The sequence below is a fragment of the Aquarana catesbeiana genome, linkage group LG05, assembly GCF_042186555.1.
Source record: "Aquarana catesbeiana isolate 2022-GZ linkage group LG05, ASM4218655v1, whole genome shotgun sequence".
Classification (NCBI taxonomy): Eukaryota; Metazoa; Chordata; class Amphibia; order Anura; family Ranidae; genus Aquarana; species Aquarana catesbeiana.
The window spans coordinates 16,985,650-17,012,124 of NC_133328.1; the positions used below are offsets into that span (position 1 = coordinate 16,985,650).

The 26,475-nt window shown below is 44.2% G+C and overlaps 1 protein-coding gene across 3 annotated transcripts in view; it reads right to left on the reverse strand.

Moving 5' to 3' along the window:
• NKTR (natural killer cell triggering receptor) overlaps positions 1-26,475 on the reverse strand; it is a 92,314-nt gene that overhangs the window by 27,808 nt on the left and 38,031 nt on the right. For all 3 annotated transcript variants that reach the window (XM_073629485.1, XM_073629486.1, XM_073629484.1), the window contains 6 exons: positions 24,200-24,287; positions 19,736-19,765; positions 12,533-12,681; positions 10,583-10,811; positions 8,208-8,360; positions 3,848-3,923 (listed from right to left, as the gene is read on the reverse strand). In XM_073629485.1, the coding sequence (XP_073485586.1) occupies positions 3,848-3,923; positions 8,208-8,360; positions 10,583-10,811; positions 12,533-12,681; positions 19,736-19,765; positions 24,200-24,287 (725 nt within the window). The remainder of the gene's footprint in view (positions 1-3,847; positions 3,924-8,207; positions 8,361-10,582; positions 10,812-12,532; positions 12,682-19,735; positions 19,766-24,199; positions 24,288-26,475) is intronic.

A 26,475-nucleotide genomic window follows, 5' to 3' on the forward strand; every position in this document is an offset into this window, starting at 1 on the left:
CAATGACGGGCACTGATATGGCTGCACTGATACGGCGGCACTGATGGGCACCAATGAGGTGGCACCAATGAGGTGGCACTGATGAGGTGGCACTGACGGGCACTGATGATGGGCACTGATAGGCGGCACTGATGGGCACTGATAGGTGGCACTGATGGGCACTGGTATGCGGCACTGATGGGCACTCATAGGTGGCACAGATGGACACTCATAGGCGGCACAGATGGGCACTCATAGGCGGCACAGATGGGCACTCATAGGCGGCACAGATGGGCACTCATAGGCGGCACAGATGGGCACTCATAGGTGGCATTGATGGTTACTTATGGGTGGCACTGATAGTTGGCACAGATGGGCACGGATGGGCACTGATAGATGGGCACGGATGGGCACTGACAGGTGGCATGAATGGACACTGATGGGTGGCACTGATGGCACTGCTTGTTTGCAGTGATGCCCCTAAGGGTGGCATTGCTGGGCATCACTGCAACATAATGGTGCCAATCAGTGCCCATTTGTGGGCACTGATTGGCACAGATTTGGCACACTGGGCACATGTGGATGGCCATGGGGTACATACCTGGCCATCCACATGTTGCCCCTTCCCTGGTGGTCCTAGTGGCGATCCCTGGTGGTCCAGTGTGGTGATCTGCGGGGGGGCTGCGCTGATAAACAATCAGCGCAGACCCCCCCCTGCCAGGAGAGCCGCCGATCGGCTCTCCTCTACTCGCGTCTGTCAGACGCGAGTGAGGAAGAGTCGATCAACGGCTCTTCCTATTGACAGCGTGATCAGCCGTGATTGGACACGGCTGATCACGTGGTAAAGAGCCTCCGCCGGAGGCTCTTTACCAAGATCGGTGTAGCGGTGTGTCAGACTGACACACCGCACCACCGTTCGCCGCGATGCGCGCCCCCGGGGGTGCACTGCGGCGTGTTATCCTGCTGGACGTCATATGACGTCCAATCAGGATAACAGAACCACTTCCCGGATGTCAATCCGCTATAGGGCGGGCGGGAAGTGGTTAAAATGGGACTGTTTTCTTTCACCATTACCATATGTTTTGCACATTGGTTTATTTTTATATTTATTTATTTGTTATGTATGATCACGGTATAAACCTTTTGCACTGTGGATTTTACATTAAGCACTACTAGCATTAGCGCAACCTTTTATTTTTCTTATGTTTATTTTACAATTGATGTTTTTTGTTGGGATTGCTGCTTTATATATATAATCTTTGGTTTACAGCGCAGTTTTTTTCTACTTTTTTATATCTACTTGGGAAGTGGTTAAAAGTCAGCAGCTGCAGTATTGAAGAAAAAAAAAAAAAAGAATCGGCGGACCACCGTTTTGAGGTTAAACCGCTTCTCCTCCAATCTCACTGTGTGGCCTCGTGTCCTCTCACACCCCCCGAGGTTGAATAGCTTTTTTCCTATGCTGGGATCACCATTCAGGTTTTTGAAAATCGCTATCATGTCCCCCTCTCTCTCAAGCGTCTTTTTCTCCAGCGAGAATAAATTTAGTGCTGATCTTTTTTTTTTCCACACAAATAGAGCTTTCTTTTGGTGGCATTTAATCACCGCTGGGGTTTTTATTTTTTGCTAAACGAAAAAAAAGACCAAAAACTTAGAAAAAACAAAAATAGAAAAACTTTTTTTAGTTTGTTATAAAATTTAGCAAAAGGGTAATTTTTCTTCTTCACTAATGTGCGCTGATGGAGGTTGCACTGGTGGGCACTGCACTGATAATCAGGACATGGATAAGTGCCCTGATTGTCAGTGTCGATGTTCCTTTAAATACAAGCCGGTCATCGACTCTCCTTTTCTCTCCTCATGCTGTCGATAACCGGCTCGCGTTGTTTTTCTGTGATCAGCTGTCATTGATCACATGGTAAAGGGCTGCTGTGATTACCCTGAACCCCAATCTGTGATCAGCTGTCATTGATCACATGGTAAAGGGCCGCTTTGAATACCCTGAACCCCAATCTGTAATCAGCTGAATGCGAAGGACTCAGCGATCACATGCCGCAGCGTGATCGCCGGAGGATGTTTTGGCAAATTAACCCCACGCTGCAGCCGTTTTTTTTTCGGCTGTAGCGCGGGCAGGAAGTGGTTAATGCTATGCAGGAGTTACATGGCTCCAACAGTTTGCGCAGTGCTGATGACATTTTTAAAGCTGAACTCTACACACATACAGCTTTATTTAAATTGACGGTAAAGTTATTTTTGTTTAAGTAACAAAAATGTTATACTTACCTGCTCTGTTGAATAGTTTTGCACAGAGCGTCCATGATCCTGCGACTCTGGGCTCCTCCTCTTCTCCATGTGCCACTATAGGAAGCAGCTTCCTATGGTTTCACATGTGCGGACTCTATTCCTGCGGCTCAGCCCCCCTCTCCCTTGTTACTGGATTGAGTGACAGCAACAGGAGCCAATGGATGAGTGACAAGGGAGAGAGAGAAGCCCCGCTGCTCTCAGGGACAGCGCTGGATCGAGATCAGGCTCGGGTAAGTATCGGGGGGGGGGGGGGGGAGATGGGGGGTTTGGAAGCTAACAATAGAATGTTTAGAAAATGACAATTTCACCTTTCTCTATGTGACTGAATTTCAGGAGTGTCCTGTCCTTGGAAGGTCAGCTGTGTTCCTAACTGCTCAGTGCTTTCCATGTTTGAATTTGCCAAGCCATAAAAAGTCTGTATCCAGCTTAAAGCGAACCTTCAGTCATTTTTTTTATCTTTCCATCTATTAAATCTTCTGCCCTTGTTGTTTTAACTTTGGATAGTAAAACATTTTTTTTTCTGCCAGTAAATCCCTTATACAGCCCACTTCCTGTTTTTTGTCTGGTCATTGGCCTAGGCCAGGGATTTGCAATTAGCGGACCTCCAGCTGTTGCAAAACTACAAATCCCATCATGCCACTGCGTGTCATGCTTGTGGCTGTCAGAGTCTTGCTATGCCTCATGGGACTTGTAGTTCTGCAACAGCTGAAGGTCTGCTAATTGCATATCCCTGGCCTAGGCTTATGACATCATGCACAGCTCTCTCACTCTCCTAAGAATTTGCCAGGAAGGGAGGGGGGAAGAGTCATATGAGGGCCAATGAGAGCTGCAGAGCTGGAGGCGTGCCTCTGTGTAAATCCAGGAAGTGAACAGGCAGCAGCTTCAGCTGCCCACAGTTAAAATGGCTGCAGCCAGACTCAGCGGAGGGAGATTTCTGCAGCATATTTGGCAAGTACAGAATCAGAGTATATATAAAAAAAATATGCAAAGTGGTTGGAGGGAAGCTTCAGAATGGCAAAGATTATTACAAATTATGTGAGCAGACTGCAGTTTTTTAAAGTGGCTGTAAAGGCTGTGATTCTATGCGTGAAGGTAAAAAACCTTCACTGTACAGCTCCCCCCTCAGCCCCGATTTGGACCCAGCGATGTGCACAAGACCCGAGGCTCTCCCGGGTCTCTCTCTCCTGATCAGCTGAGATGCAGCAGTTGGCTCCCGCTGCTGTCAATCACAGCCAGTGAGGGGGGGAGCGGGGATAAGCCACGCTCTCTGTGTCTTAAGAACAAAGAGGACAGGAGCGAGCAGGCATGAGTGCCCCCTACAGCAAGCGGCTTGCTATGGGGGCACTCGGCAAGCGGGAGGGGCCCAGAGCTCCGGCAGGGGATCCGAAAAAGAGGAGGATCAGGGCTGCTCTGTGCAAAAACATTACACAGATCAGGCAAGTATAACGCGTGTAATTTTTCTTAAATAAAATTCTTTCCTTTACAATCACATTAAGTGTAAATGGTAGTATTCTGGTCTAGTATATGCCTTCTAGAATAGAATCACACGCAGAAAACACATGACACGTACTATGGTGCCTCGGCCTTTGATTTTCCTTCCCGATTTGGTGACGGAGCTGTTGTCAGGCAGCGCAGGTGGCGGCTTCCTAGAAGTGGAAAGATAACAGAGAATTGTTGGTCTGAATCATCACATTTCTAATATCGGCTATACAGTATCTACTGAGCAATCCATATCTCTCAGTTATATTGTTCCCCTCCGCAACCTAAAAAAAAAGCAGACCTTTTTATTATTTTTGTTGTGTTAATTTACTTTGTTTTTCCTCATTCACTCTATGTCCGCCGGCAACACGCGATATACAGAGGCAGAACGGAGATCTGCCTATGGAAACAAGGTGGATCCCCGTTCTAACAGGGGACATGTCAGATCTTCTGTTCCCAGTGATCGGGAGCAGTGATCTCTGTCATGTCCCTGGCAGCCCATCCCCCCCTACAGTTAGAACACACTAGGGAACACAGTTAACCCCTTGATCACCCCCTACTGTTAACCTCTTCCCTGCCAGTGACATTTTTACATTGATCACTGCATTTTTATAGCACTGATCAATGTAATAATGACACTTGCCCCCAAAAAATGTAATTTAGAGTCAGATTTGTCCGCCGCAATGTCGCAGTCCTGCTAAAAAAATCACAGATCCCCGCCATTACCAGTAAAAACAATAAAAAAATAAATAAAAGTCCTTAAAGCGGGGTTCCACCCAAATTTTGAACAATATCTGTATGTATTCTCTTCCTTGCCTAGATGCTGACATGTCGTTTAAAAAAATTTAAATCGCTGTAATTACCTTTTATTTTTCTATTCTTCTTTGCACTTCCTGGTTCTCCTCCCGTGGGAGTAGGCGTGTTTCTAGCCTCTCCCAGACTCCGCACAGTCTCCTGGGAGCTAGTCTCAGGCTTCCCAGGATGCCACTGAGCATGCGCGGGAACGAGTGGTGAATGCTGGGAGCACAGCATTCACCGCATCCAGGAAATAAATGCTTGTGGGCTTCAAATGCCCACAATGAAGATGGAAACCGCCTGCAGTGAATAATATAAGTTATTCTTTCCGACGAAATCTGACACAGGCGGACATATTACACACAATATGTGAGTATGTAATGCTGAGAAGAAAAGTTTGTGAATGAACTCAAAAAAAAAAAAAAAAAAAAAAACGATAGATAGGTGGACCCCCGCTTTAAATCTATCCCATAGTTTGTAGATGCGATAACTTTTGCGCAAACCATCAATATACACCTATTGCGTTTTTTTAATCAAAAATATGTAGAAGAATATATATCAGCCTAAACTGATGGATAAATTATTTTTTTATATTTTTTTGAGGATATTTATTATAGCAAAAAGTAAAAAATATTTTTTTTTTTCAAAATTGTCGGCCTTTTTTCGTTAATAGCGCAAAAAAAAAAAACAAAAACAAAAAATGTCAAAAGGTGATCAAATACCACCAAAAGAAAGCTCTATTTGTGGGAAAAAAAGGACATCAATTTTGTTTGGGTGCAACGTCACATGACCGCGCAATTGTCAGTTAAAGCGACACAGTGCCGTATCGCCAAAAAATGGCCTGGTCATTAAGGGGGAAAATCTTCCGGTCCTTAAGGCCCCTTTCACACTGGGGCGGTTTGCAGGCGGTATTGCGCTAAAAATACCGCCTGAAAACCGCCCCTAAACAGCCTCCGCTGTTTGTTCAGTGTGAAAGCCCGAGGGCTTTCACACTGAAGCGGTGCGCAGGCAGGGCGGTGAAAAAAGTCCTGCAAACCGCTTTTTTGGAGCGGTGAAGGAGCGGTGTATTCACCGCTCCTGCCCATTGAAATCAATGGGACAGCGCGGCTATACTGCGGTAATATAGTATAGTATAGCCGCGCTGTACGAGGGATTTTAACCCTTTTTCGGCCGCCAGCGGGGGTTAAAACCGCACCGCTAGCGGCCGAATACCGATGCAAGAACGACGGTACAGCAGCGCTAAAAATAGCGCTGTTGTACCGCCGACGCCCCCACCGCCCCAGTGTGAAAGAGGCCTAAGTGGTTAATTTAACAGTCATTTTAGCAATAAATTGAGTGTATATACATAAATATACTATGTTTACATCTGTGATGCTGTTTGCATGTTTCATTTTGAAAGCCTAAAAGGTTTAGCGCTGACCAGTGCAGGGTGTACAAACATGGCCTCCGCCACCTTCCCACTGCTGGCGTCCAGCTTCTTTCAAAATTTAACATCAAAATCACCATCACAGATGTCAATATACTATATTTATTTATATATTGCTTACTTTATTGCTAAAATTACCGTTAAATTGAAGACGTAGCTGGGTGTAAGATGTCCGCTGCCCCCTTCTTCTGACTACAGTGTTCTGGGAGATTAGGCAACCTGGTAGCGGGTGTACGCATGCGCAGGTGATGGGAAGTCACTTCCGTTACCTAATCGGAAGGGTCGCCAATTCTGACGGAACACTGACTGCAAAAAACAGAAAGAGACAGCCAGCTGCCGATGACAAAGGGAAGATGGCTGCACGGGGACTGGGTGTGCAGCAGCAATGGATTAGAACAGAGCTGGATTCGCTGGGCATGCAAGTATGTTATGAAGGAGATCCCAGCTAAAAAGTTAAGCAGAGATTGTAAAAAAAAAAAAAAAAAAAGGATAAAAAGGAGGTGGAAGTTCCCTCTTTAAAATGTTTTTTCGGGCCTAGCCCACTTTTCACACTTTGTTGTCAAAGGTTACCACTGTAAAGAGAGCGACTTGAGGATTAGAGGAGAGAATGAATTTCGCAATCACCCCAACCTGAGTAAGCAAGAGGGAGATGCTTAAAGTGTTTGTTAACCACCACAGGGTTAAAATTTACATTGTCCTTTCCGTTGATTCATGTAATGTCCCTCCTGTAACTGTGCTTTATAAAAAAAAAAAATGCAGCTATATACTGGTTTACAGGGCGCCCGTCGGCGCTCACGTGACCTGCTACCTCGCTCGGCATGACAGCTGTAGTGGGCGGGGCCGAGGATCCCTCACTGACATCAGTCAGGAGAGGAGGAGGTGAGAGGTGGCCCCACCCCTTGCAGCTGTCATACAAGAGAGGGAGGGAGGCGGTGGGTCATGTGAGCGCCGATTGGCTTGGTATATAGCTGCATTTTTTTTTTATAAAGCACAGTCACAGGGGGACATTACATGAATCACCCGGGAGGAGAAAGTGAATTTAACCCTAATTTGAGCAGCAGGAGTGGAGGGGGGCAGGCACAGACTATTCCAGTAATCGGTATTACTAGAACAATACATAGATGAATGCATGTGGCTTCAGTTTGTGAATCTCCGTTGTAAAACAATATAGTAAGTTTAATTTTATCACTTGCAGCAATGTGACCCACGATAGAAGCTTAAAGTGTTACCAAACCCACAACTGTAAAATCAGTCTGTATATGCAGTAAAGCATGCTGGTGATACTCACTGTAGAACGTAAGGGGTTAATCCTCCACATTGTGTAAAAAGGCTGTTTGATCCTCCCCTTCCACTGTCCCCAATCCATCTCCTGATAGTACAGAGCCTTGGAGTCACTCTGCACATGCTCAGATTGGTGTGTATTCCCAGAGTTTTTTTTTTTTTTTTTTTAAAAGGGTGCATGTGATCAGCACAGGGCCAATCAGCACTGACCAGACAGAGGGTCAGGGGTCCTGCAGCCTCGTAGGACAGTCAGAGGAGAATGAAAACTCCTCCTACAAGCGTTAACCAGACACTGTTATAGAAGTCACAAGACTGCTATATATACTGATGATGAGAGAAGGTATTTAGCAGTTTAGATTTACTAAAATAATTGCATTTCCATGTTCTGTGTACTGTGGGAGACCAGGTATAGTGAATGCAGGGTCCTGGGTTTAGTAACACGTTAAGGGCCCCCGCTCAGGCTGCCAAGGTCCAATGGGTTGGATGCCACTGACTAGTGAGGGTGTAGTCTGGGGAAAGTCCAGAACCAAAACATACTGTAGACATAGGAAGGGATAGCCTGGAGGCCCCACACCTCACTCAGCTCGAGTGGTTAGCAGGTAAAAGCAGCCTCAACTGCCCTGGGGGGCGGGGTGAAACATGTTGGGGGGCGTGGTCTGGATGAATTGAGCTGAGGCTGCTTTTACCTGCTAACCACTCGGGTCAGGTGAGGTGAGCGGCAACCGGGCTATTCCTTCCTATATCTGGTTATTTGCAGCAACACTGGTCTCCAAACAGCTTCTTCTAGATGTGGCCAGATGGTCGGGCTTTGCTGCTGGAAATAATATCTATCTTCAGTAGAGATTACCCATCACATTATTATTTTTCCCCATTGACTGTAGGGACCAGTACAAATGGATTTTGCTTAGAAAGTGATTTGTTCCCAGGGGGTAAAAGGACCACTGCTTACGGTTCAGGCTCCGCTTTGACAATGGGTGCGTCTCTCCTCAGCAGAAACCGATTTTCAGGCACGGGAGGAATTTCTTCTGGACGCACAACAAGTTTTTCCCTCTTTGCTCCGGCCTCTTTATCATCCACGGTGTTAGTCTGTTCAGAATGAGTGCTGCAAGAAATGTAGAGAAGCAAATGTGTTTATAGTTCACTTTTACCAGCTCCATTGAAATACAAGGCCTGCCATCCCTGATATGCTAGTAATAGGGGCATGCACCCTAGAGGTTACAATTTAACCGAAGGGATGAGCACCCTGCCTATTAAAGATTACAATGTTGCAGGGGGGTAAGGATGAGCTCAGGCGTGTTCGCAAACGGCATGTGCAGAGCCCGCCAGGAAGTTGGCACTGCACAGCGCTAATCACAGGCAGCGAGACATTTCTATTTCCCAATCTCTGCAGCCACGGATCGGGACAATGTCTCACTGCTTGTGATTAGCGCTCCGCAATGCCGACTTCCTGGCGAGCTCTGCACGTGCGGTTTGCGAACACGCCGGAGCTTATCCTTACAGGGGGGGTATGATGGTCTTGCCTATTAGAGAGTACAATGTTACAGGGGGTACGATGGTCCTGCCTTTTAGAGATTGCAATGCAACAGAGGGTATGATGGTCCTGCCCAGGGGCGTACCTACGGCATTTGGCACCTGGGGCGGAACTTATCTCTGGAACCCCCCCTCCCCCCCGAAAAAAATTTCAGCGCGCGAAGCTTGTCGTTCAAAAGTGCAGTGCGATTGGGGTGCCATTAAGGTTAGGGTAGGCTAGCACTGTATAGCGTATTATGGTGGCAGGTTAGGGCTGTATAGGGTATTATAGTGGCAGGTCAGGGTAATATAAGGTATTATAGTGGCAGTCTAGCGCTGTATAGGGTATTATGGTGGCAGGTAAGGGTAGTATAGGGTATTATAGTGGCAGGTTAGGGCTGTATACATTGACAATGTGCTCAGTCACTTACAGCATGCCCGCGGCTCCTGTATGCTCTCCTCTTTTTGCTCCTTCAGCTGCAGGATCAGCCAGTGAAGGAGTCTTTGGGAGAAGTGGAGGAGGCAGCCACACCACTAGCTCCGCCCACCAAAACCAGCTGCCTAAGGAGTCGGGAGATTTCGAGATCCCCGAGGGACAGCCTGCCTGATTGGAGGGACTGGGGAGACAAGCAGCCACTTCCCCCGCACCGTTGGGCCCCCTGATGGACTTCTGATGTTTACAAAGCTGGGAAAGTGCAGGGGCGCCCGCTCATTAAGATGGCCTTGATGCTATCTCCTCTCCATGTCATATCTCACTGCACACCCCCCCCCCCCAAAGTGCGGCACCCGGAGTGGACTGCCCCCCCCCCCCAAGGTGCGGCACCGGGGGGCGGACTGCACCCCCCAAAGTGCGGCACCCAGAGCGGACTGCACCCCCCCCCCCACCCAAAGTGCGGCACCTGGGGTGGACTCAACCCCCCCCCCCGGTACGCCACTGGTCCTGCCTATTAGAGATTTAAATGTAACAGAAGGGATAAGGGCCTTGCACATAACAGATTACAATGGAACAGTAAGAGGTGTGAGGGTTTTTCTCTTTAAAAATGGTTGTAAACCAGTAAAGTGATAGTGAAGAGCAGCACACAGAAGATTTTTATCTTCATGCATAGAAAGCATGAAGGGGAAAAAAAAAAAAACACCCGCTTTACAACCACTTTAAGCAGAGAGCCAAGTGTAATCTTACACCCGAGTGGAGGGAATGGACCCCCCCCCCCCTGTACACAGTCTCACACAGAAACATGCACAGCTGAGGCTGTCAACCTCTTGCTGTGTTGGAGAGGGGAGGGGCTGTCTCCCGGGATTGTCTGGTGTCAGCACAGACTGTCAGAAGTGACTCACGCAGATAGCAGTGGAATGAAAGAGAAGACAGAAATCACGCTAGGTGGTTTGGATCAAGTACATACTATATAAGGATATGCTTTGTTCATTTTTCATTACAGAGGTTTAAAACCTTTTTAAATATTACAATCTAAAGAGGGAGAAAAAAAAAGATGTGAAGACACAAAACAGCCAAGAACAGGCTTATTGTGCAGTTTCGGTACAAGAGAATTCATACAGGGCAGATGTCACCGAGGATCCTAACAGAAGTAAATTAGCTATATGGTGTCAATTAGAGAAGAATGAATAAAAGGGACATAATAATGGGGGTAAGAGTGTATAAAAAAAAACCCAGAAAGCATTCCAGCATAAAAGTGAACCCCAGGAAATGTCTTCAATGTGAATGTGGGAAGATTCTTATGAGATCTGGGAGGAGACTATAGAAGACAACTCTTCTAGAAGGCAATTGATCCGTCTGGAAACTTCCGGAGCCCACCATACCTGTTCTGATTCGGGGGACGGACCTCCGTGACCTCTTTTCGATTCTCCTTGCGTCTTTTCTTTGAGTGCTTCACTTTGGCTTTCCGCTTGCGCTTCCTCCTCCTGTTTTTTTCAGCTTCTTCTTCGCTATCAGAAGAGGACGACTCTGAGGAGGACGACGATGAAGATGACTTTGAACTGGAATCGGATTCCTCAGATGCGGAAGTGGCCTGCTTGACCTTTTCTGGATCTTTAAAAATGAGAAAATATAAGTGACTGCTTTGGTGATGAAGTGGAAATCCAACACATTCCAAATGGATAAAAAAAAAAAAAACAGCAAAATCACGTCATTCATGAATGCTGAAAGTGGTTGTAAAGGCTTAAAGTGATTGTAAAAGGTTTGTTCTTTTTTTTTTTCTTTTTAAATAACAAACATGTCATACTTACCTGCTCCGTGCAAGGGTTTTGCACAGAGCGGGCCCCCAATCCTTATCTGGGTTCCCCCGATGGCGCTCCTGGCCCCTCCTCTTCATTGGGTGCCCCCACGGAGAGCCGCTTTCCATGGGGGGCACCCATGCGGGCGCGCTCCCGAGTCCTACTGCTGCGTCCATTGACACAGACAGCAGGACTCGGCCCCACCCCCGTATCACTGGATTTGATTGACAGTAACGGGAGCGAATGGCTCCTGCTGTTATAAATCTATCCAATGAGGACCAGAGACTCCCCGTGGGCTCCCCCATTTCAAACGGAAAGGGTAGTTTTACAAGGTGATCGTTTACAGTCACTTACAGCCAAAACATCCCTGCTTTACAAAGCTCTTAGCATGTGTTTATCTGTATGAGTGTTTTCTGGAAGCTGGTTGAAATGGCCATATGCCTTACAGGACCCCAGAAGAGCTAAACTACAGATGTTAGCAAAACCAACCTAAACAAATGTAGCCCATGAACATTAGACATGTGCACTGACCAAAAATTTGTTCGTTTTTGTTCCATTTGGTTTTTTTTGCTTTTTTTCGGAAATTCGAAGATTCGGATTTCCAAATTTCCGAATTTCAAATTTCTGAATTTTCAGAATTCGGAAAATCAGAAATTCGAAAATCTGAAAAAAAGGAAAGAAAATCAGTAAAATCTGAAATAATAACTAATAATAAATATTAAATTATAGTTATTGGAACTTCCTTTCAAATTTGGCTGTTAGTGAAGGTAACAAATACAAATTTATCTGAAGTTACAAATTATCTGAAATAACGAATGCCGCATCTAAACAAATGGAATAGAACAAAGTAATAATAAATAATAATAATAAAAAGGTTTTTATTATTGTTATTTATTATTATTATTAGATCGTTATGTTCCACTTGTTTAGATGCGGCATTCGTTATTTTAGAGAATTCGTAACTTCGGATAAATTTGTTACGTTCACTAACAGCCAGATTTGAAAGGAAATTCCAATACCTATAATTTAATATTTATGATTAGTTAGTTATTATTTCAGATTTTCATTCTTTTGAATGTTCAGATTTTCATTCTTATTTTTGGATTTTCAAAATTTCCAAACTTTAGAACTTTCGAATTTCCGAAATTTAAAATATTCCAATTTCCGAAAATTTAGAATTTCCGAAAATTCAGAAATTGTAAAATTCGGAAATGAGAAAAATTCAGAAATGAGAAAAATTCGGAAATGAGAAAAATTCAGAAATGAGAAAAATTCGGAAATGAGAAAAATTCGGAAATGAGAAAAATTCGGAAATGAGAAAAATTCGGAAATGAGAAAAATTCGGAAATGAGAAAAATTCAGAAATGAGAAAAATTCAGAAATGAGAAAAATTCAGAAATGAGAAAAATTCGGAAATTAGAAAAATTTGGAAATTAAACTAATTCGGAACTAAACGAATTGCATATGTCTAATGACTATGAACTTTTGGAAACCGATAATGGGATTTTTACAGTTTTGTCCAGAAAGCAACCTCACCATCTTTGGTGGTGGATTTAGAGCCCACCAGGCCGCAGTCCACAATTCGCACATCTGCGTAAGGTCGGCTGGCTGCGTCGGTCTTCTGACTCTCGATCTTTTCGATCACCTCGAAACCAGAAATGACAAGTCCAAACACCACATGGACACTGCAAAACACGGGACGGATACACATCGTTATCTGGTGATGGCCGTTTATGACAATGTAACTAAAAAAGCCAAAACCTTTTCTTTTCCATTTTGGAATAGAGTAAGGGAAGGTTAGAACCCCTGTAGAAATATTGGAGTGTATTTAACAAATGGTGGCGCCAAAATAAAAAAATATTGTGCGACAATACGTGTAATAAAAAGGAAAAGGCTGCCCCTTTTTTCAAGTGAACAAATTGAAAAATAATATAAAAAGGTCGGCGCCAATTCATGTAAATAAACATATAAATAATTTGTACCACACAGTTGATTCTAAATCACACCATAATTAAGTTAATACAATAAAAATATTAATAAATAAATAAAAATTCCTTTAAAAAAGAAGTCCACATACCAAAAGAGACACCAAATTAATAATGGTACAAACATTAATGTGATTGTGTGTGTTCTTAGTTATCTGTGCTCCACTATCACACGTGTAGGAGGATAACCAAGAACACATACAAGCACATTAATTACACATCACATTAAAGCGGAGTTCCATCCTTAAAAAAAAAAAAAAATACATTAAAAGACTCCTTTTAACCTAGAAAAAATCATTTGGAGGAAATGTTTTTTTTATACTTACCAGAAAGGCCCTGTTGCTATGTAGTCCTTGTAATCTGCCACTTCCTGGTCCGCGGAGCTCCTGGTGACTTCCTCCCTCGCCTGTGCTCCTGAGAAATGATGACACGTCATTTCCCAGAAGTCTGTGGGCAGTACTGTGCTCGGCACTACGGCCGCCGTTGAATCGCGCATGCGCGAGATCGAGAGGTGCATGCAGGTTACCCAGGATGCACCTCTCCCAAGCTATTCCAGGAAGCGATCTCGATTGGGCTTCACATGCCCACATTCAGGATGGCAACAGTCACAAACGGAGGAAAAAAAAATATAACAGTGAGAACGTTATATTTTTTAACAAGCGATCGTTATTATATAGTCTATTTGAAATCTCATTAGTTATAATGCTAGGATGCAAAAAAAAAAAATAGTTTTCGCCGGAACTCTGCTTTAATTACATCCTTTAATTTCTTGTCTCTTTTGGTGTGTGGACTTTTTTTTTAAAGGATTTTTTATTAATATTTTTTATGTATCCACTTAATAATGATGTATATTATGTATATATGTTTATTCACATGAATTAGCACTGACCTTTTTTTAATTATTTTTCAATTTTTAACCCCTGCCAAGTTACTTGTCACCTGCGTCCCATTGGGGAGATTTCCCTTCACTTCCTGTTAACAGGAAGTTAACTACTTTCTACCCAGGCCAATTCTGACACTTCGCTCCTACATGTAAAAATCATTTTTTTTGCTAGAAAATTACTCAGAACCCCCAAATATTATATATGTTTTTTTTAGCAGAGACCCTAGGGAATAAAATGGTGTTCGACTTTTTTTTATCTCGCACGGTATTTGCGCAGTTATTTTTCAAAAGCATTTTTTTTGGAAAGAAAACAGTTTCACGCATTAAAAAAAAAATAAAAAACAGTAGTTAGCCCCATTTTTTTTGCATGTGAAAGATGATGTTACGCTAAGTACATAGATACCGAACATGTCACGCATTAAATTTGCGCACAGTCGTGGAATGGTGCCAAACTTCGGTACTTAAAAATCTCCATAGGCAACGTTTTAAACATTTTTTACAGGTTACCCTTTTAGAGTTACAGAGGAGGTCTAGCTCTAGAATTATTGCTCTCGCTCTAACGTTCACGGAGATATCTCACATGTGTGGTTTCAATGTCGTTTACATATGTGGGCGTGACCTACGTATGCATTCGCTTCTGGGGACAGGGGCGCTTTAATTATTTTTTTTTTTTTATTTTACATTTATTTTTCTATTTTGACACTTTTTTTTACTTTTTTTTTAATCACTTTTATTCCTATTACAAGGAATGTAAACATCCCTTGTAATAGGAAGAGGGCATGACAGGTCCTCTTTATGGAGAGATCTGGGGTCAATAAGTCCCCACATCCTGCCTTTAGGCTGGGAAGCCTGAAACAAAAATAATCCCTCCCCCCCCCCCCCCCCATCCGAAACTAAATAAGAAAAAAAAAAAAAAAGTTCCGCCTTTAGTTCTACTTTAAGTGTCAGCTGTATTGAAAAACATTGCATTTTGGTAAATGATGGCAGTATTCAGTACTTTCATTTATTTACATGTTTCACATGTCTGTTTATATTATTGTTTGCATTTACATGCTAACCAAGCAGTAAAAACTACATTAACCACTTGACCTCTGGAAGATTCCCCCCCCCCCTTCATGCCCAGGCCATTTATTGCGATACGGCACTATGTTATTTTAACTGACAATTGTGCGGACCTTGGACAGAGGGGTGGCTGTGGACGTGGTATACTTGGACAGAGGGGTGGCTGTGGACGTGGTATACTTGGACAGAGGGGTGGCTGTGGACGTGGTATACTTGGACAGAGGGGTGGCTGTGGACGTGGTATACTTGGACAGAGGGGTGGCTGTGGACGTGGTATACTTGGACAGAGGGGTGGCTGTGGACGTGGTATACTTGGACAGAGGGGTGGCTGTGGACGTGGTATACTTGGACAGAGGGGTGGCTGTAGCCGACCTCAATGCTCTGTCTAATTGGGCGACTATGTGGCAGATGAGGTTTAATGTTGAGAAATGTAAAGTTATGCACTTGGGAGCTAAGAATATGCATCATACATACTAGGGGGAGTACAACTGGGGGAATCCATGGTGGAGAAGGATCTGGGGGGGAGGTTTTGGTAGATCATAAGCTCAATAATAGCATACAATGCCAAGCTGCAGTTTCCAAAGTGAGCAAAGTCCTTTCTTGTATTAGGAGAGGTATGGACTCCAGGGAGATATCATTTTGCCCCCCTGTACAAATCATTAGTAAGACCTCATCTGGAATATGCAGTTCAGTTTTGGGCTCCAGTTCTCAAAAAGGATATTGGGGAACTGGAGAAAGTGCAGAGAAGGCCAACCAAACTGATAAGAGGCATGGAGGAGCTCAGCTATGAGGAAAGATTAGAGGAACTGAATTTATTACCTCTTGAGAAGAGGAGAATAAGGGGGATATGATCAACATGTACAAATACATAAGGGGTCCATATAGTGAACTTGGTGTTGAGTTATTCACTTTACGGTCATCACAGAGGACAAGGGGGCACTCTTTACGTCTAGAGCAAAAGAGATTTCATTTCCAAATACGGAAAGGTTTCTTCACAGTAAGAGCTGTGAAAATGTGGAATAGACTCCCTCCAGAGGTGGTTCTGGCCAGCTCATTAGATTGCTTTAAGAAAGGTCTGGATTCTTTCCTAAATGTACATAATATATCTGGGCACTAACATTTATAGGTAAAGTTGATCCAGGGAAAATCCGATTGCCTCTCGGGGGGTCAGGAAGGAATTTTTTCCCCTGCTGGAGCAAATCGGATCATGCTTTGCTGGGGTCTTCGCCTTTCTCTGGATCAACTGTGGGTATAGGATTGTGTATATGGGATTGTATGATATTATATTTTGTTTTTTGTTTTTATGGTTGAACTAGGTGGACTTGTGTCTTTTCAGCCTATGTAACTATGACAGTTTTGAAAAAAAATAAATATATATTTTTCACATTCTGCTATAAAACAGCCAATACATTTTTTGAAAAAAATCTAATTTCTTCATAAATTATTCTGCTACATATTTTTGGTAAAGAAGTGTATACGGATTGGTTTGCACAAAAGTTATCGCATCTACAAACTATGAAACATATACTGGAATTTTTATTTATTTTTACTAGTAATCAACGACTTCTAGCAGGGATGCGATATTGCGGAGGAAACTTTTTGAATGACCAGTGACAGTGGTCAGTGCTAAAAATATGCACGGTCACTGTACTAATGACACTGGCTTGGAAGGGGGTAAAAATCTAGGGTGATCAAAGGCTTAAATGTGTGCATTAAAATAGCAAGAAATGCCAGAAACTCGATTGCGTCTTTTTAAATCTTTACTGAGCACTAACAGCAGTGCGACATCTAAAGTGCCAACATGTTTCGTCCGGAACCTTCCTCATAGCATTAAATGTGTGCACAGCCAGTGTTTGTGTGTCGCGCTTTTACTAAGTGTAGTAATGGATTTTATCCATTACTTCTCCGCTGACAAAAGAGGGCTTTGCCTTGATTACATAGGCAGGGCTCTGTCTTGTGTGAATTTCAGACGATCGGCGGGTTCCAGCAGTAATCCATTAGCTGGCACCCGCTGTTCAATCACAGCACAACCGGGTCGCCAGAAGAGTGAGCCCCCGGAAGTGCGCAAGAGCCTTGCCACCGTATGTGTTATACAGTCAGCAAGCGGTTAACAGGGGTTGGTATAAACCAAATAACAATGCCTGGGGGTGCGATGTCCGCCGGGCACCTGCGATCGCTCCTGAGAGAGACAGAACGGAGATCTGCCAATGTAAAAACAGACAGATCTCCGTTCTGTCAGGGGAGAGGAGACAGATTTGTTGTTCATACTGATTCAACAGTGATATGTCTCCTCCTCCTCCAGGCAGTCCCCCCCCCCCCACAGTTAGAAACACTCCCTAGGACACACAACCCCTTGATCACCCCCTAGTGTCAACCCCTTCCCTGCCAGTGACATTTATACAGTAATCAGTGGCTATTCTTAGCTCAGGCCGCTGTATAACCCTTTCATGACTAAGCCTAGTTTTGAAATTTGGTGTTTACAAGTTAAAATCCGTATTTTTTGCAAGAAAATTACATAGAACCCCCAAACATTATATATATTTTTTTAGCAGAGAATCTAGAGAATAAAATGGCGATTGTTGCAATATTTTTTATCACACGGTATTTGTGCAGCGGTGTTTTAAACGCAAATTTTTGGAAAAGTGACACTTTCATGAATTTTAAAAAATCCAAACAGTAAAGTTACCCCAATTTTTTTGTATAATGTGAAAGATGATGTTACGCCGAGTAAATAGATACCAAACACGTCACCCTTTATAATTGCACGCACTCGTGGAATGGCGACAAACTACGGTACCTTTGAATTTCCATAGGCGACGATTTAAAAAATGTTTACGGTTACCAGGTTTGAGCTACAGAGGAGGTCTAGGGCGAGAATTATTACTCTCGCTCTGACGATTGCGGCGATACCTCACATGTGTGGTTTGAACACCGTTTACATATGCGGGTGCGACTTCCGTATGCGTTTTCTTCGCTGCGCGAGCTCGCGGGGACAGGGGCACTTTAAAAAAATTTTTTTTTTTTTTTATTTAATTTATTTATTTTTGTACTTTATAAATTGTGTTTAAATTTTTTTTTTTTTTTTTACTTTTATTGCTGTCACAAGCAATATAAACATCCCTTGTGACAGTAATATGTGGTGACAGGTACTCTTTATGGAGGGATGGGGGTCTAAAAGACCCCCCATCCCTCCTTTACACTTCAAAGTATTCAGATCGCCGAAAACAGCGATTCTGAATACTGTGTACTTTTTTAAATTCGGCGCCATTGGCAGCCGAGTAAACGGGAAGTGACGTCATGACGTGGCTTCCGCATTTACAACAAGAAGGCTGGAACGAAGCCGCTCGCAGCTTCGTTCCAGCCCGCCCCCAGCCGCCGAAGGCAGCCGAACGGACACCGGGCCTGCTGATCGCACGGGAGGCCCGGTAACAGCGGCGGGAGGGGGGCGTGTCCCCTCCCGCTCCTCCGGTATAACAGCCGAGCGGCTTTTAGCCGCATCGGTTGTTATACACGGGTAGCCGATCGCCCGCTGTAAACAATGGTACCGGGATGATGCCTGCAGCTGCGGGCATCATCCCGGTATAACCCCGGAAAGCAGAGTACGCATATGTGCGTTCGGTCGGCGGGAAGGGGATAAATGGCAATGGTCACAAAAAAAAAGTCAAAAGTGTCCGATCTGTCCGCCGCAATGTCAGAGTCCCGCAAAAAAAAAAAAAAAAAAAAAAAAAAAATCGCAGATCACCGCCATTACTAGTGAAAAAAAATTAATAAATAAAAAATGCCATAAATATATCCCCCTATTTTGGAGACGCTGTAACTTTTGTGCAAACCAATCAATATGCACTCAATATTGCAATTTTTTTTCTACCAAAAATATGTAGAATACATATTGGCCTAAACTGAGGAAGAATTTTTTATTTTTTTTGGCTATTTTTTCTAGCAAAAAGTTAAAAATATTGTTTTTTTTTTCCCCAAAATTATCGTTCTTTTATTGTTTATAGAGCAAAAAATAAAAACAGCAGAGGTGATCAAATCACCAAAAGAAAGCTCTATTTGTGGGAAGAAAAGGACATAAACTGTTTGGGTACAGTGTCGCACGACCGTGCAATTGTCAGTTAAAGCGACGCAGTGCCGTATCGCAAAAAATGGCCTGGTCAGGAAGGAGGCAAATCTTTCTGGGGCTGAAGTGGTTAAAGTGCTAGTAAACTCTTTTTTTAACTTGTATTTACAGGTAAGGCTATAATAAGACTTACCTGTAGATACAGTGAATATCCCCTTAACTTGCACTGTTTAGAAGATATTCACACTGCGTGCAGCCGGTGATGTCACTGGCACATGCGCCCCGATAGGACGGCATACCCGTGCCGTCCCTTCAGAGTTCCATGCTGTGGTCCGAGGCGTTACATGGGCTTCCTGTTCATGTGATCACAGTGATTGGCTGTCACAGTGATCATGTGATTGGGGGGCGCCAATTAAGCGCATTCCAAGCATAACACAGCCACACTGGCCGAATGCACATCGATTATTTCTAGCGGCTATAGATTCTGCCAATAATTGCATGTAAAAATCCAACATGCTGATTGTACCCAAGTGGATCCATCAACTTGGATACAATCAGCCTGCCCATAGATAGTTCAAATCTCGGCTGGTCCCTGCTGAACTGACCGAGATTCGAACCGTCTATGCCTGGCTTACAACCCCTTTTTTTTGTACTCTGCTTCTTTCTGGTCAACTTTCAGTTTCCTAAAAACAGAGATAATACAAGTTAAAAAAAATTCAAATAAATGAAAGACAGCAAGATGAACGTACCCATCAAGATGCGGTGCCGCTTTTGTTGTTCTTCATAATGTAAAGAATAAGAGAAAGAAAAAATTACACAAGGCATAAATTAAAAAAAAAAAACCTAACAGATCCACACTTGTCAATGTATCTGACAGCCAATGAACAAAAATTCATTTCATTAAGCTATTCTCATATTAAGCTTTAGATTCTGCAAGACGCCTAGAACAGACTCCTTGTCATACAAACATATACCAACCTAAAACCTATAGAATTATGCTGCTGTTCTCACAGGAAGTCCATAGTAAAATAGTACCTACCACCAAGTGGAGTGATCCAACGTTGCAAAGGAACTACGCCTCCAAGTGTCAGTTTGTTATTATTCTAGAACACCCCCACCCCACCCCACCCTCCCCACCACCACATGTCAGCATGTCATTACACAAGGACCTCCCCTCCACCATGTGTCCATGGGACTCCCAAATGTACCTTTGTTCTGGGACCTCCAAGCTGTCATCATTTTGGGACTCCAGTAGTCAGCGTGTCATTATTTTGGGACCCAAAGTCAGTATTGTCATTGGTATGGGGTTCAACCAAATGTTATTGTCTCATTGTTGGAGGACCTCGATCCACTAGATCTTAGTGCGACTCTCCAATGTAAAATGTGTCTTGGGTCTGGGACCCCACAGTCAATGTGCCACCAAATGTCAGTGCATCATTGTTCTAAAAGCCTTGATCCACCAGGTGTCAATGGGACTCCCAAATGTTAAATATTTCATGGGTCTAGGACCCCAGGAGTCTGTGTGTCATTGTTCTGGGACTTTTGAGTGAGTGTGTGTCATTGTTTTAGGCCCGATTCACACCTATGCAGGTTGCAGTTTGCATATTGCAGGTGCATTCTGCGTTTTTCAATACACGCTTTTCATCCATTGAAGTCTATGGAACCAAAAACCAGAAAAAAAGTCTCTGGCCCTTTCCATAAAATGCACAGATGTGAACTCCATCCATAGGAAACCATGTTATAAGGACTGTAGTGTGCTTCTGCAAAACACAAAACGCGTAAAAAAATGCATAGGTGTGGACCAGGCCTTAAGACCCTAAAATCACGGTGTCATTGTTTTGGGACCCCAGAGTCACCGTGTCATTGTTTTGGGACCCTAGAGTCACCGTGTCATTGTTTTGGGACCCCAGAGTCACCGTGTCATTGTTTTGGGACCCCAGAGTCACCGTGTCATTGTTTTGGGACCCCAGAGTCACCGCGTCATTGTTTTGGGACCCCAGAGTCACCGAATCATTGTTTTGGGACACCAGAGTCACCGAGTCATTGTTTTGGGACCCCAGAGTCACAGTGTCATTGTTTTGGGACCCCAGAGTCACATGTCATTGTTTTGGGACCCCAGAGTCACTGTTTTGGGACCCCAGAGTCACTGTTTTGGGACCCCAGAGTCACTGTTTTGGGACCCCAGAGTCACTGTTTTGGGACCCCAGAGTCACAGTGTCATTGTTTTGGGACCCCAGAGTCACGTGTCATTGTTTTGGGACCCCAGAGTCATTGTTTTGGGACCCCAGAGTCACTGTTTTGGGACCCCAGAGTCACTGTTTTGGGACCCCAGAGTCACTGTTTTGGGACCCCAGAGTCACAGTGTCATTGTTTTGGGACCCCAGAGTCACAGCGTCATTGTTTTGGGACCCCAGAGTCACAGCGTCATTGTTTTGGGACCCCAGAGTCACAGCGTCATTGTTTTGGGACCCCAGAGTCACGTGTCATTGTTTTGGGACCCCAGAGTCATTGTTTTGGGACCCCAGAGTCACTGTTTTGGGACCCCAGAGTCACTGTTTTGGGACCCCAGAGTCACTGTTTTGGGACCCCAGAGTCACTGTTTTGGGACCCCAGAGTCACTGTTTTGGGACTCACAGAGTCAGTAGGGAGCTTTACTAAATCTGGAGCATGCAAAATCTGCTGCAGCTCTGCACAAAAACCAATCCGCTTCCAAGTTTTAATTTAAATTTAATTCCAAATTTAATTGGACAAGCTGAAGCTAGAAGCTCATTGGCTACTATGCACAGCTGCACCACATTCTGAGTGCTCCAATTTTAGTAAATCTCCCCCCCTGTGTTTTATTTTTTTGGAACCCCAGGAGTCAGTGTGCCATTCCTCTAGGACTCCAGAGACAAGTGTCCTGGAGTCCTAGGAGTCAATGTGTCATTGTTTTAAGAATCCATCAAATGTTAGTGCATCATTGTTCAAGGGCCTTGATCCACCAGGTGCCAATGGCACTCCCAAATGTAAAGGTTTTATGGGGTCTAGGACCCCAGGAGTCTGTGTGCCATTGTTATGGGACTTTTGAGTGACAGAGTGCCATTGTTTTAGAACCCTAAAGTCAGTGGGTCATTGTTTTGGGACCCCAGAGTCACTGTGTCATTGTATACCAATCAGCTTCCAGATTTTATTGTCAAAGGTTAATTGAACAAGCTGAAGTTAAAAGCTGATTGGCTACTATGCACAGCAGTACCAGATTGGAGTGCTCCAGTTTTAATAAACCTCCCCCTGTGTGTTATTGTTATGGAACCCCAGGAGTCAGTGTGCCATTGCCCCTAGACTCCAGAAACAAGTGTTCTAGAGTCCTAGGAGTCAGTGTGTCATTGTTTTGGGGTCCCCAAGTGCCTGCCTATCATTGTACTGAGACCCCCTCCCCAAGTATCCGTCAATGTTCTGGTAACTCAAATTTCAGATCAGTTCTTTTTGGAACCTGTCAGAACCTGTAAGTGCGTCAAAGACCTTTGACCAAAATATCAGTGTGTCATTGTTCTGGGACCTCGAAGGATCAATGTGACATTATTCTAAAACCCCTAAATCTCACCGTGCCTACGTTGCAGGAAGCTACACTTCAGAAATCAGCCACATTGTAAAACGTACAGGCATACTAGAAGTACAACCAGGTGCATCTGACAGTTTTGAGTTTTGTGGAGCTCTGGGAGGATAGCTACAGCACAATTAGTGGAGCTCTGACAGTGGAATGTCTCGGCCTCCGCTCCTTCAGTTGCAAAGTCGCATGCAGCTGCTTTGCCCGTCTGTCCCTTCCACCTGCCCAATCACAGAACACTTTGTATTATGTAAACTTTTTCACAAAATACAAAGGGCGGAGCTTAGCGGTGTGTTGGTGGTGGCACTGATGAAGCTTTTTATTTTAAGGTACTTTATGTTATTTAGTGTATATTATGTTTATGTATTGGTAACGATTTGGTTTGATTTAAAAGTTGTTGTAAACCCTTTACAACCACCTTATACTACAGGCAAGCCTATAATTAGGCTTACCTGTAGCTACACTAGATATCTCCTAAACCTGCATGGTTTAGGAGATATCGCTGTATTTGCATGTGCCGACGTCATCAGCAGATGCGCACTTATGCAAACTGAAGCAATGGCACGTATGTTGTCGGTTGTACTGTGCCGTTATGGGCGGCTCCCGCGCGGGAGTGATGTCATCGCGGCTCTGGCCAATCACAGCACCGGAGCTGCGATACCCGGAAGTAACCCCCCAGAGAGATGTCGGCCGCCGGAGCGGTGAACGAGTACCGCTGCGGGGGTCTTCGATCTCAGGTAGGTAATTCATAATGAGCTAGTATGCTATACATACTAACTCATTATGCCTTAATCTTGCAGGTTTTTTTATTTTTTTGGGAGTTTTTAAAAGGGTTTAAAACCACTTTAAGGAAACAGCGCAACACATTTTTTTTTTATTATTCATACACAGAATACAAAGGCTTCTTTGAATGGCCAGCAGAAGGGAAGGGGTGGGCAGAGCTGCTGTGTATGAGAAGACAGCGTCTCTCCTCTCAGAGCCCCCGAGTGTAGTGATGGCAATCTTCCCAGAGCTCCATAAAACTGTCAAGATGCACATAAAAGAGATAAGTGCACCTCCTTGGACTTCAAAGAGAAGTATGGGAATCCGTTTTCTTTTTTTTTATTATTATCATACTTACATTGCTGGATGCAGCATCGGTTCCGCCAGCCCGAACACTGAGAACTGAGCGATCAAACACCGCTCGGTTCTCAGGGCTCCTTGAGCAGAGAGCTGATGACTAATCAGTCACAGCTCCCTGCTCTGCGTCCCCGCGCTCTGGGCTGTGGAGGGAGTGGAAGCGGTCTGCTCAGGCTCTCCGAGAGGCTGACCCGGCTACCGGTGTGGGCGGATCCCGACCATATGGTCACGATCTTTCACTAGCCTGGACCGGCTCTGTGACGTCAGCAGACAGCAGACTTCAGCCCGCTGTCTGCTGAAAACAGGTCACAGGAGTGCAGAACGAACTGCACTCCTGTGATCCACAGAAGAAGTACAACCAAAGGAGCTTTGGCTGTACTTCCCCTTTAACTCATAGTATGCCAGCACATTTTTTCCAAAGTGGCTGACTTCTTTTAGTTCAGCTTTAACAAAAATGTCAGTCTGATGTTCTGGGATCCTAAGCTGTCAGAAGGAAGATGACAAAACTCACATGAAAAACTGAGAGCCGTTTGTGTGCTTCCCACGGTTTGCCATGGACAATAGGAATGCGCGGTCATGCTTGAGAATAAAATTTTCATCTACGAGAAGAAGAAAAAGGAGAGAAAGAAAAACAAGAAATCGAAAAATAAAATGTTTAGTAGTTTGCTGATAAACAGAGGATCAGTTTGAGTAATGAATACACAAAAGAAGCTTCAAAGACTTGCACCCAGCTATGGTATATGTGTGTGTGTGTTCAGGAGAGCTGGGAAGCAATGACATCAGTAATCAGTAGTAGTTATTTCCCTCATCGTCAATAAAAAAACAAGATTTTCTTCCCTTCCACACAAGAGGTTAGCCAAACACCCCAAAAAAAACCAAAGCGGACACATAGGACAGAGGCACGTTACATGTAGGATACGTTCGAGATAAAGAGGTGCGGTTGTACAGCAGATCGTTTGTTCTGTTATAGTGTTCCGCAGACTTATCAATACAATTCGGGAAAAGCTCACACGTTGCACCTGCGCTGTGTGTTTTGTTTTGCAACAGACCTGTGAAGGTACCCAAAAAACTTCAGATGAACGTCAGAGGACATGATCACTTGTCTTGAGTGTGTATGAATGATTGCAACAGACTTTAAAAGTTGAATTCCAGGAATTCAGAAACTTTGTAAAAAGTGCAGCCATACTATTGAGTTAGGTCCAACGAGGTGCATGTCACCTCCTGGACTTATCTCTATTTCTTAGATCTGGCAGGTTTATTGAGCTCCCCCCCACAGGATACATTCGGGGCTGCGAGAGGAGAGAAGCACACACAGCAGCTATGCCTGCCCCCTCTCCTGTCCATTCACAGAAGCCTTTGTATTTTGTGAATGGGTTCACATAATACAAAGGCTTCTGTGACTGGGCAGGAGTAGGGGGGAGGGGCGGGCATAGCAGCTGCATCGACTCTACACTTGAAGGAGCTCAGACCAGAGCATGTTGGAGCTCCAGAAGTTATCTTCCCAGAGCACAATAAACCTGTCAGATGTAAATAATAAGTCCAGGAGGTGGCAAGCACCTCGCAGGACCTAACTCGTAGTATGTCTGCACTGTTTACAAAGTTGCTAAATTCCCAGCTTTAAACCCTAAAATCAGCTAAATACATTCCAGATGTGACAAATCAAAATGGGTTTCATTTTATTGAAAGCAGCCAGGGACTGAGTGGAAAAGGCTGCCCCATCCTACAATAAAGGGCATTTCTGTTCTTTAAAGGAAAACAGTGGTCTTGTCTTGGGAATTCAGGGAGAGCTGACACCACTGCATGGGATTTCAGTGCAACAGAGGCAGCAATTTCAGGGCATTGGGATTACAGGCCACCTGTATTTGATGGAAAGAAGAAAGTGTTCTGTAGTACAAGGACCCCAGACCTAATTTTAAAGCTAATTTTCAGGAATTCAGCCACTTTCTTAAAAAAAAAACACTATGAGTCCAATGAGCTGCATGACATCTCCCGGGCTCATCTCTATTTTTTTATATCCGATAGGTTTATTGCTCTGCCGGGAATTACACTCAGAGACACTAATGGCTGTAAGAGAGGAGAAAGGCACACAAATCAGCTATGCCGGTCCCACCCCTCTGCTGCCCTTTCAGAGAAGCCTTTGTATTTTGTGAATGTGTTCACATAATACAAAGGTTTCTGTGAATGGGCAGGAGGCGGGGAGAGCTGTCCATAACAGCTGTATCAACTCTACACTTGAAGGAGCTCCAGAAGCTATCTTCCAGGACCATAATAAACCAGTCAGATTTAAATAACAGAGCTAAGTCCAGGAGGTGGCAGGCACCTTCATTGGATTTAACTCATAGTATGCCTGCACTTTTTTACAAAATAGTAATAATGTGTTCACATAATACAAAGGCTACTGTATTAAAGATACAGCTGTATCCTGGTTCTGCTCCTACCTATCACAGCGCTCTTTCAGTGTTACCTACAACTGTCTCCTCCTCTCCATTGCCCCTTTCTGTGGAGGGGGGTCCCTCAAGGCTCTGTTCTTGGACCCCTTCTCTTCTCTATCTACACCTCCTCCCTTGGTCACTTGATAACCACCCACTTCCAATACCATCTATATGCTGATGACACTCAAATCTGTCTACTCACCTCACTCCTTCAGTCTCCTCTCGCATTACTAACTTACTGACATATCAGCATGGATGTCGCACCACTTACCTTAAACTAAATCTCTCTAAAACCTAGTTGGTAATATTCCCCACACCCGTGCCCCCCTCCATGACTTTTCCATCAAAATCAATA